Source organism: Nothobranchius furzeri, chromosome 2, assembly GCF_043380555.1.
Source record: "Nothobranchius furzeri strain GRZ-AD chromosome 2, NfurGRZ-RIMD1, whole genome shotgun sequence".
NCBI classification, from domain to species: Eukaryota; Metazoa; Chordata; class Actinopteri; order Cyprinodontiformes; family Nothobranchiidae; genus Nothobranchius; species Nothobranchius furzeri.
Window position 1 is genome coordinate 26,669,188 of NC_091742.1, and position 11,762 is coordinate 26,680,949.

Here is an 11,762-nt window from a genome sequence, read left to right on the forward strand (position 1 = left end):
GATTTATCTGTGTGTGATTATGTATGAAGCATTTCTCTTCACCAAACAGTCTACCGCTGTCTCCCATGGCTGAATGGAGGTTTCTACTGCACCCTAGTTTAAATCTGCTAAACACAAAGACTTGGAAAAATACCAAAGGACACAGTTCAATGTGTGAGAAAAGAAAAACTAAAACCTGTTGAAACAAGAGTAAACCTCCAAGACATGTCCCCCAACAAGAAAGTCTTTCACTCTTTAATGAAAACATTTCATTTGATATTGATACGATTTTTTTTCTGGTAGAAACTATTTGTAAATGCAGAGAAACACCATATTATATCTCAAATAATTGAGATGTGACAGTGTTTAATAATTTGTAATAACTTGTGAGCTACAAACTATAAAAGAAGTATGTATAGAACAAGGAAAAATTCATTATAATTTAAATCTAAGAACAGATCAAATCATCAAGAGCTCGATGTTAATTCAAACGTGTCCTTAGATCCAGGTCAGTAATTTTCAGTCTCTTCCACTGAGAAGTAATGTTTTTTTAATTAAATTTTTTTTTTATATATGTAGTGCCAAATCCCGACAAGAGTCTCAAAGCACTTCACACAGTACACATTCCATTACAAATTGGAACCAAGAAGGAAATAACCAGCTCCCCTTTTCATTTTAGTGAGATTTGCTCTCAGTGTTTCTTCAGACAGACCCCAGTTTCTGATTAGCACACCTGTTGTTCATTAGTGATTACACCTCTCAGCACATATCCATCTTGTCAGCTCATGTATGTGTATCAGCACCAATTTTGTTATTTTTTTCCTGTACACATGGACATTTGTTTTTTACATGTTTTTAAAATTGTTGAGGTGCTTGCCTGCCTGGGGTTTTGAATTTTAATTAGCAATTTGTTATATTAGTTTTACCTCATCAAAAAGCTGGGTAAACTGCTAAAATAGAGTAAGATGAAGCAAGAAAATTGAGAGGAGAGGATTGTTTTCAGCAGCTCACATGGGAAACAATGGGATATGTGATTTAAATAAATAAATCATACAATTTAAAGCTGAAATACATAATTCCCATGGCTAAAGAACACTGACAGCCTCTCCTCCCATCAAAGAGTATTTATCAGAACCTTCCTACAAATCCGTCTAACGGGGAAACACATGGTGCTCACATTTCCATGAGACATTGCCAAGTGATAACTGAGAATAAAAACAACAGCTACACAAATGAATGACTATCACCACAGCAGTCTGTACACAGCAAATGAGGGAAAGATGTGGAAACAATGAACATACATTCTAAATACTTGTGGAAAAACAACAGCATTCAATCTGACCTTTAACACTCCTAACTAACTAACTAACTAACTAACTAACTAACTAACTAACTAACTAACCTCACCACCCACATCTCTTTTACAAACTTCCTTCAACATAATCAGTGACTAACCTTAAAGACATTCTTACCACCATTACAGTCCTCATAATGTCATGCGTCCCCATAAACTGTTTTCACTTTTATTTTAGGGCCCGATCACTATAAAAAACAAGTGCACACACACGCACACACACACACACACACACACACACACACACACACACACACACACACACACACACACACACACACACACACAACATATGACAATATCTGTCGGATGCTAACATGCATTTTTACACTGATGACACAATCACTGATGAACAAGAATCTGCTTCTAGACCTGCAGAAAGAGAAAAACATACAAATAGAAAAGGGACACACAACAACACAACAAGAGCAAAATATTATTGCATCAACTTAATGAGGAAATATAAAATCAACATTGTTTTGCTGAACAATCACACGATAATAAATCACAGTGCATTTAGTGACAACCACAGCCTTAGACATGTTCTCAAGCTCATCGCCATCAGTGTGTGAATGGATGAATTGTACACTGTAGTGTAAAGCGCTTTGTGAGTCCTTACTCTGAGAAGTGCTATACAAGTGCAGGCCATTTATCATTTATCATGTATTGAAAATGCCCAAGTTCATGCTTATGAGAGCACCATGTGACCACCTGAGTGTGTGCATGTGCTTGTATACATAAGGTTTCTCTTTGTGTTCCATTTGCTCCCACCAAACTGGGCTAACAGGCTTTTGTTCACTCTGCTCCTTCTGCATGGAACAGGCTGCAGAAAAACTGGAAATTAATCAGGTTCATCTCCTTACATACATTTTAAACCAGACTGAGAGCCCTTGAGACAGACCACCTGTATTTTAACTGCCTTCTGTAATTTTGTACATAGCATGTCTGTGTAACTGAAAAAAATAGTAACTGTAACTTTTGCTGCCTCTTGGCCAGGACTCCCTTGAAAATTAGTTTTTTAATCTCTCTGGGACCTTCCTAGATAAAAAAATAAAAAAATAAAAATAAATAAAAAAAAACATTACAGTCCCCATAATGACATATGTCCCCATCAACCATGTTCACTTTTATTTTAGGGCCCAATCACTATATAAAAACGAGTGCACAAACACACACAAAAGTACACACCTCCACAGACACACCTTCACAGACACACACACATCTGTTTTGGATTTGGAACAGACATCAACAACATCCTCCTACTAAAGTAATATGTTTCTGCCATGCCATTTTATTAATCAGAACTTTGTCTAGAAGAAAGACTTCACATATTTCCTGGATCAAACATTGTCACATATTTAAACTGTCAGCACGGGGATTAGAGAAATAAGTGTAAAGTAATAAATAAGTAAATAAGTACACATGTAACATGCCCACATTTATGAAAAATTACATTTTTGAAAACACTGACAATGCTTGTTTACCCTGTACATCGATTAAATAGAAATTGTTCTACTATTGATAGTGACATCATATGTAGAAACTTAACATGATCATTAATATCTGTGTTCCGACAAATCAAAACAATGTCCAATCAAATGTATCTTACTTTGTTCTACAAGGTAAAAACCAACAAATATAATTTAGAATGTGTAAACTTCCCCCCAAAAAAACCTGAATATTGATTGAATGCTAACTCCCGAGTACTTCAGTGTTGAATGTTTGATTGCTTTTGTTTTGTTAGAAGTAAAAAAAAAAAGTCTAAAATAGGGAGAATAATTTGTGACAGATGAGTGGAGGGGAAACTGGATAGCAATCCTAGATTTGTGGGAAGACAGGAATGAGGAGGCAACCATGAGTCATCAACCATCTCCAAGGAATAATCTGTTATCTCCAAAGCCTGTGCTGAGTTTTAGCTTAAAGGTTTCTAATAAACTACCCTTAAAATGTCAAAAACACAGGCAATTAGTATTCTAAATGTATTTGCTTTTCTCTAGAGATTTAAAGCCCTACTTTGAAACTTTTTTCAAAATTTCCAATAATTTTCCTGAGCCAGTATGTGCATAAAATGACCCTTAACAAGGTTAATGAAATTCCACTCTGACCTCCACCGCCCTCTGTGGCCAGAATATTGCATTTACAACTTCAGAGTGCTGTTCTAGTCTGTTGGACTTATGTTTCTAGCATTTGTTCTGCATGTTTTAGATCATGAACACAGCTTATCTGCTGGATTTAGTGATGAACCGCTCCTGTCAAAAATAATAAAGGCTGAGGAGACATTTTAGCAGTTAGATTAAGGTGTTAAAAAGATGAATGCACAGCGAGGAGAAAATTTTCGCTTTTGGTTCTAATAAATGGGCACTAGGGGGTGCTAAAAGCAAGCAAAACTGCCAAGTGGGCTTTTAACTGAATGAGCTAAAGAGCAACCAACAAAATTACAACTTCAACTGTTTACTAGTAAAGATGTAAGTTGATTGCTATCGCCTTGTTTCCTGTAGCTGTTGTGCACCAAATTTCTCTGCATGGAAACAACATTCCAGCTTAGCCGTGTTCCCATCTGGAAGTGACGAGACCAGCGATCCTCTGATAATATCACTGCCACAAGACTCTGTGTGAATTTGACATGTAACACCATACAGTACATTCCAGATGTACTGTGCTACAGCTTATTATTTTCCCATCCAGTTTATCGAACATTTTGCACATCCTGCTTCACTCCCATCTGCATTTGTTTACTAATTGAATGTTGCTAAAGACTAACAGAAAGGGTGCGTAACACCAGCTACCGTTGTGGAGTTAAACACACTTTGTTGAATAATTCTGGTTTTCGAATGGACTTTTGTTAGGATAATGGCTGTCATTTTGGTCAAGGTATTAGCTCGATAATTGCCGTAGCTCGACATTAATGCACATGTAACTTCACTGAGTGTGTTTAGGTCAACTGTACCTCAATGGTTTGACTGTTTCACACATCAGCTATTATCTGATAGAAAGAGCTGAGACTTTTTTTACACATCAACCTAGTTCCTTGGCATCCTGTCATTAATCTCACACTCCAGCCTATGACTGTCAGCAGGTAGTGTGTTTACGTAAAGGAATCTTCTTGTTGGTTTTTCAAGATGGATAAGGTAAGGCCCATGCTCACCCTTCTGGTTCTCTACAGTTAATTGGTCCGCTAGGCTTTGCTCCAGGAACTTATCCTGGCTTCTGTGTTCCAGGTGGGATCACCTGTTTTCTATGGTTTTCGCAAAAAAAGATTTTAACAGGTGTTTGTTTGACTCCTCCTCCACAGACGATTAGTCAAATCCTAAACAAGGATGATACCCAAGAGACAAATGCACAATCTGAGTGTTTTATGTTGCACTCAGTTCAAGTTGAGCCAGTAAAAAAACATGGCTAAGGTCAAAGTTTATTGAAGATATCAACATGACTTTAGTGCACTACACTTTTTAAAAAACCTGAAATGCCACCAAAATTCACAATGAACAGCAACACATTTTACCATAAGATCTGTTTTATTTTTGCTTCAATATTATTTGTTGTGCCTTTATGTTTAATAAAAATGTTGTCATCTCATTGCTCGTGAGCTAAAGTATATCTTATCACATGATCAGAAACCTCATTCATGCTCCTGGGCTGACTCACTCTTGGAGAAACTTTTTTCTTCCATCATCAGCGTGGGATTTAGATTTCTATCAGGATCCTTCGAGCAGCCTCTCGTTAAGCCCCACTTGAAGTTGGTCTTTGTCTTTGTGTTTTTAAGTCTGTAAAAGAGGAAAACGGTCTCCCAAGTTTTTATTTGATTGATGTTTTTTTTCTGAACAAGACCAAACATTGGCAGGAAGGGATTTTGATCGTTTACAGGTAGGAAATCTATGAAATATATATATTTTTGCAAGTGATATTTCATGCAAGAAAAAACATCAGTAATACGTTTCATTATAACATTTTGGTCACTTTTCATTTTTATAGTTTATTTTAATCTGTCGTGCAATTTTAATGCACAGTCAGGAAATTTCAAAGTGTTGTGAAATCCATACAATGAAAATGCAGTTTTCCAGTTAGTATAGTTCAAGAGAGCATTTGTAATGTAAGCACTCTGTAATGGATCTTTATATTCCAGCTTAAGTTCACTTATTGCAGAGTTGTTAGATGAGAACACAGTAATCACGTGTATTGCTACGTTGAGATTGGGCACCATCTGCTGGTTCAAAGCATTGTTACAGTCTTAAAATATGAAAAAGATGCACAAAATCTTAATATGTTAGTTGTTTGATTGTCAAATAAATCAGGAATTACAATGAAAAATATAATTTTCTTTTTATTGTTTGGGTTTAAATGCTCCCAGACTGATTAGATATTTGTGTTTATTTGTTCTGCCTGTTATACTTTTCTTCATTTTAGTTTTTGTCTTCTCTTTATAGCCTAAAATAAACCAAAATTTTGTTGAAAATGTCATTTTTGTTGCATATTTTATTGTTGATTAATTTTAAATGTGGTCAGACACATAGGGTCGGACACATGTTCTGTATATTTTTCCCAGGTTGATGGAGTGGAACGATTTTCATTTGATCAAATATATTGATGACCAACTGGAAACAAACTTTTGCAATCCTTACACATTATAGGACAGGTGACAATTCAGGTTTTTTTTCCAATCCCACTAACAGCTGGTGGTATCAAATTGAGACACAGTTGATTGAAATAAGGTTTTATGGAATTTTGTTGTGAGGATTATTATTATGCATTTATTATTTATTCATTTTTTTGTCTTGAGTTTCTGGGTTTATTTGAAATGTGCAGTGGAGCAAAAAAGCAATTGACAGCCCCTGATTGTGCAAGGTGTCCCACTTAAAAAGATAAGAAATCTGTAATTTTCATCAAAGGCACACCTCAATTGATAGACAGAATGTGAATAATCCATTTTAATGAATTTATTATATAATGGTGCAGAAAATAATATTTAGCACCAAGAAACAAGCAAGAATCTTGGCCCTCACAGACCTGTAACTTCTTTTTTTAAGAACCTGTTTGATCTCCTTATCAGATACCAGTCCACATCTTCAAATAGAACAACTCTGATCTCCACAATTGCCAACACCAGAGGGACACCAGGCACAATATTGTGCATATGCACAAGACTGGGATGAGCCAATCTACAAGAGGCAAGCAGGTTGGTGAGAGGAGATCAGCTGCTGGAGCAATTATTAGAAAAAGGAATAAATGGCAATCTTCTTCGATCTGGGCTCCATGCAAGATCGCACTTCATGGAGTGCAAATGATTTTGAGAATGGTGAAGAAACAGCCCAGAACTACATGGAGCAAACTGGTCCTAAATGGAGCTAAGACCACAGAAACAATAGTTACTATTTGCCCGGTGACGACCCCAAATGATCACAGCTCTGGAGAAGATCTACATTGAAGAATGGGCCAAAATACCAGCTACAGTATGTGTGAACCTGGTGAATACCTCTGTCTTCTGAATAGAAAAATACAATAGAATAGACTTTATTAATCCTACAGTGGGGAAATTCACTTGCTACAGCAGCACAAAGACTCAGAGAAAAGGAAGAAGAAAATAATAAAAACACACTAAGCAAATAAGCTATTATTGTAACATCCAACTAGAGGGCTGCATCGGGATTGGGTCCCACGGGACCCAACACAAATCTTGCAGGGGTGGGCGGTGTGAACTTTGCTGCGGGTGGGAACGGTCGACTAAAAGAAACAGTGCGGGATTGGGATGAGTATGATGGAATCGGCAACTGACGTTGAAAAGAAGCTGAAACAAGGTCTTTATGACACAAAAACCAAAGCAAGGCAAGTCAGACATTTGGAGGAGTTTCTCCGATTGTGTTAATATTTCTCATTCAGGCCTCTCTTAGAAAAGCGACCTCGATCACTGCTTGATTACAGAGGAGAAGAGAATATGAAACGGCCTTGATTTCATTAACCCTTTAAGCGCCACACAGTAGCTCCTTTATGTTTATTTTAAGAATTTTATAGTTTAAGTAGCGAGGAGTTATTTGAAATCACATGCGCCGAGGCGTCACCGGTGATCCTGGTGACGACTCGGCGTTAAAGGGTTAAAAACTAAATGAAAACAAAGTGCATCAGTCCTGACCAATGTGTTAAAAGACGTAGGATCCGATCAATTTGTTTTTCCCTCATTTACAGTCACGGAGATAACGGCGCGGTGCGCGGATCTGGTGGTAATCAAGTTAAATTTGATCTATTTCCAACAATTTTCACAAGAAAACAGAACAGTTAAAAGCAGGGCTTGTGTTGTGTTGACCGGACAGTTCCCGTATTTGACCGTTTATTTTGACGGAGAAAGAATAGAAAGAATTACCCCGACGCATGCAGACGAACTGACACTTTATTCGTTACGCACATCGCAGATGTAGCTAAATCACTCAAGAAAAGATTCCCATCTGAAGATCTGAGCTGGACACTGCTCAGCGCAGCTCGCTGTCAGCGCGTACGTACGGTGCACAGCGAGCTGAAGATGTGGAGATTGGCTTGGAGCGCGTCGCAGAACCAGAGCGCATGCGGGAAGATTCCTCCCACTGAAGCGAGCGTTTTCCAAACCCGGTCTCTCAGAGAGACTTGTCACTTAGAAAATGTTCCCTGATTGTGAAACTTTGGCTGAATAGCGCTTGTTCCTGTCTCCAATGTGGCGACGCATCCAGGAGCCGTCTGAGGAGAATCCCAGAATCTCACATCCTCTTCAGCTCAGAATGCGCTGATATGATTACGCACAAGCGTGACCCATCAACCCGGTCTCACAGTAAGACCGGGTTGGACCTGTTCAGGTTCACGCAGACAATCTTTACATTTAGAATTAACATACAGATATAAAATTAATTAAGTAAAGTATAAAGCATTTTACTTAAATATGCATTCATTATTTTACAAGCACAGAGAGCCGCATCAGATGGATGGAAGAGCCGCGGGTTGCCGACCCCTGGTATAGCTTATATGACATGTTTTCTCCAGGACCAGAGAGGACACAAACTCAATACATCTCTTTTTTTGTGAGGTAATAATTTCTCCAAGTTTTGCGGTCGCGGGCGGGAGTAGACATGCACGCTGCAGGTGCGGCTGGGAGTGTAACACACGCTTTGCGGTTGCGGGCGGTAATGGTCAGATATTCAGCGGGAGCGGGATGAAGAAAACAGTCCCGCGCAGGGCTCTACCTCCAACCACTAAAAACAATGAATAAAAAAGAAAACGTGGGTTTCCGGAATCGTGTAGCACAAGGGACACAGACTTACTACTGTACAGCCGGTGTTTAACAATATTGAACACATACTGAATATTGCATTGACGTTATTGTGTAACAGGGTAATGCCAGTAATAGGTAAACTGAGGAGTTAAACATTCTAACTGTAGAAGGGATGAAAGACCTACGGCAGCGTTCTGATTTACGTATGGGATGTCTCAGCCTCCCACTGAAGGAGCTGTCCATGGTCTCCACAGTGGAATGCAAGTGGGTGGAAAGGGTTTTCCAAGATGGAGCTAATCTTCCCCAGCATCCTCCTTTCACACTTCTCCTTTAACTGAATCCAGTGGGCGGCCCAGAACCGAGCTGCCAAGGTTACGTTACAAAGTACTGAGGTGAACTGTCACGGCTGCAGGCAGCAATGTTGCCTATACTGTAGAATCTCTTAGTCTAGAGCAGTGGTTCCTAACCTGGGGGTCCCGACCCCCACAAGGGGTCGCCAAAGCCTCTCAGTGGGTCGCCAGGACCTCTCCACTTTAAGGGGTTAAAACTTCATTTATTACTTGTTTATAGCCTACATTGTGCTCACATTTTTTTTCATGAGTGAAAAGTTTACTGATATTAAGACAGGAAATAATTAGTACAGAAAGAGTAACACACTTTTAAGAACATTTTGCTCAGCTCACTGTTTTATTTTCAAGTGTCAAAAGTTCATTAAAGATAGGACTGGTTGATTAATCACAGCGTTTACAGTAAATAACCTAGTATAAACAGTAATATACACATTTAAGTACATTTTGCTCAGTGTATTTTTTATGTGTCAAACGTTTATTGAAAGGAATGATTGATTTATCGGTGTTCACAAGAAACAATGTGTTCAGGAAAGTAATACAAACTGTCAAGCACATTATGCTCTGTTTGGTTTTGTTAATGACTTTGTTCTGTACTGGAGCCTACTATTACTGTTATCTATCGAATCAAAGCATATTAAAATGTGCTTGAACAATTTTATCATTTCTTAATACTGTTTGTACTGGAAGAGAGAATGGGGGGGGGGTCGTCAAACATTTTACTGGTAAAAAACGGGGTCCCTTGGGAAAAAGGTTGGGAACCACTGGTCTAGAGTACTGTTAAATTTAAAAAACAGCGCTTCTTTCCAACTAATATTAACTGTTTTATTTTATTTTTTCAGAGGAATGGACCTTCCCCTCTTCATGACTATGCTGCTTTATGCAGTAACCCTCAATGATTTTGGTGCTTTTGGAATCAGTGAGCTGAACAACGGACACAGATGGACTTGCCAGAACCTGCCAGGTCTGCTAGTGACCGAAACAGCTGCTCTAAATGAAAGTTTGTTCAGAGGGACGGAGAAGAACGGGGTAGAAGGAGAAACAAGGGTATTTTGTGGCATCGAGTGTCAAAGTGCTCTACCACCAACTAACCAGGTGGAGCAAGAGAGGATTCTGGGATATGAGACGATGTATGAAAATGGCTCACGTACGCACACAGACATCAGTTTGCAGTGGCTGAACAAGACATCAGCAGGAACTCCTGCAAGCGCAACAGTTTCAGTCCGCAGGAAACGGCAAGTTTATGGTGCAGATGGGCGATTTGTGATCTCAGATTCCAACTTCATCACCAACTACCCGTTTTCTACTGCGGTCCGTCTCTCCACAGGTTGTTCTGGAGTTCTGGTTTCTCCAAAACATGTGTTAACAGCAGCACATTGTATCCACGATGGCAGGGACTATTTAGAAAGTGCAAGACATCTTAAAGTAGGCTTGTTGCAGCTGAAAACAAGAAGAAGGAGGATGGGAAGGAAGAGAAGATGGAGACAAAGAGATGGTTTGAAACAAAACGACAAACAAGACAAGAGGGAAAATGAGGAGGGAGGTGAGAAGAATAATCTAGGAGTGAAAGAAAGAAGATGGGGTGAAAATAGAAGAGACAGACTGAGGACAGGAGGAAAACAAGATGGAAAAAAGGAGTTTGAGAGAGGAGTGGGTGGAAAGAACAGTCTCAGTCGTATTCGCCGCAGCAATGGACCAGGAAAGCAGTCTGTCTTCCGTTGGTCTCGAGTTAAAAAAACCCAAATTCCTCAAGGATGGATCCACACCAACAATGTGACAGACGCTGTGTCCATCGACTACAATTACGCTCTCCTGGAGCTGAAACGACCAGTCAAGCAAAAGTTCATGGAGCTCGGCGTGGCGCCCAAGTCACCTCTGGCGCGGATCCATTTCTCAGGCTACGACACAGACAAAAGCCTTCCTGATGGACATGCAGAGAAGAAGGTTATTTATCGTTTCTGCTCAGTAGTGAAGGAGTCTGGTGATTTGATGTACCAGCATTGTGATGCACAGCGTGGGGCGATGGGGGCAGGAGTTTATATCCGCCTCAGAAGGGATAAGAAACACGAGAGCGGGAAAGGAAAGTGGAAGAGGAGGGTGATTGGGGTGTTTACAGGTCATCAGTGGGTGGAGGCCGAGGGGGGCGAGCAGAGGGATTTTAATGTTGCGGTACGGATCACACCTTCTAAATATGCCCAGATTTGCCACTGGATTCACGGAGACCCAAGACTTTGTGAAGAGGTTTGATCTCAAAAAGCAGCAAGACAAAGATCTGTCCTTACCCTCAGAGAAAAACTAAAAAAAAATCCGAGATCATGCATTAAAAAATTTGAAAGAAAATAAAACAAACCGAATTAAAAGTTTATTTTAGGCGGAGAACTAAAAACTCCACAGTCCACCTGTTTTTATTTGTATAACTCAAAAGGTTAAACCCTTTCAAATGTTTCTATGGTTACTTTGACAAAGATGTAAATTCTATAACATTCACTCTAATTTACAAGACTGAGGCAACAATGACGTAAAGCAACATTTTAAGATTTTTTTCATGTGTCATAAAACTTTTGTGCTGTAATAAAATCAAATTAAATCTTTCTCTGAAATTATTTGGGAGCTTGAAAAAGAAAGAGAGTTGTTGCTCTATTGCGTTTATGGGCTTAAGTGGAAAAAGGTAATGATGACTCTTGAGAGATGTGTCAAAACTAGTCCACCAGGGGGGGCAAATATGGATGTTTTGGGGGTGTTTTATTGACACCATTTACATGAAGGGTTTTTGTATTTATTTATTTCCATCCATCTATTGTCTGAACCCGCTTTGTCCACATAGGGTCGTGGGGGGAGCTGGTGCCTATCTCCA

General features: G+C 39.2%; 1 protein-coding gene across 2 annotated transcripts; it reads left to right on the forward strand.

Annotated features, from left to right (window-relative positions):
• The first annotated feature begins 4,585 nt into the window (after positions 1-4,585).
• Positions 4,586-11,499, forward strand: LOC107378028 (inactive serine protease 35). Of its 2 annotated transcripts, none has more exons than XM_015948032.3 (2): positions 4,586-5,197; positions 9,751-11,499. In XM_015948032.3, exon 2 carries the CDS (start codon positions 9,755-9,757, stop codon positions 11,153-11,155), a length of 1,401 nt encoding a protein of 466 aa, XP_015803518.3. In that variant the 5' UTR covers positions 4,586-5,197; positions 9,751-9,754; the 3' UTR covers positions 11,156-11,499. The 2 variants fall into 2 exon arrangements, with proteins under 2 accessions (XP_015803518.3, XP_070404979.1); XM_070548878.1 differs by lacking the exon at positions 4,586-5,197 and adding an exon at positions 5,238-6,506.
• Positions 11,500-11,762: the final 263 nt, after the last annotated feature.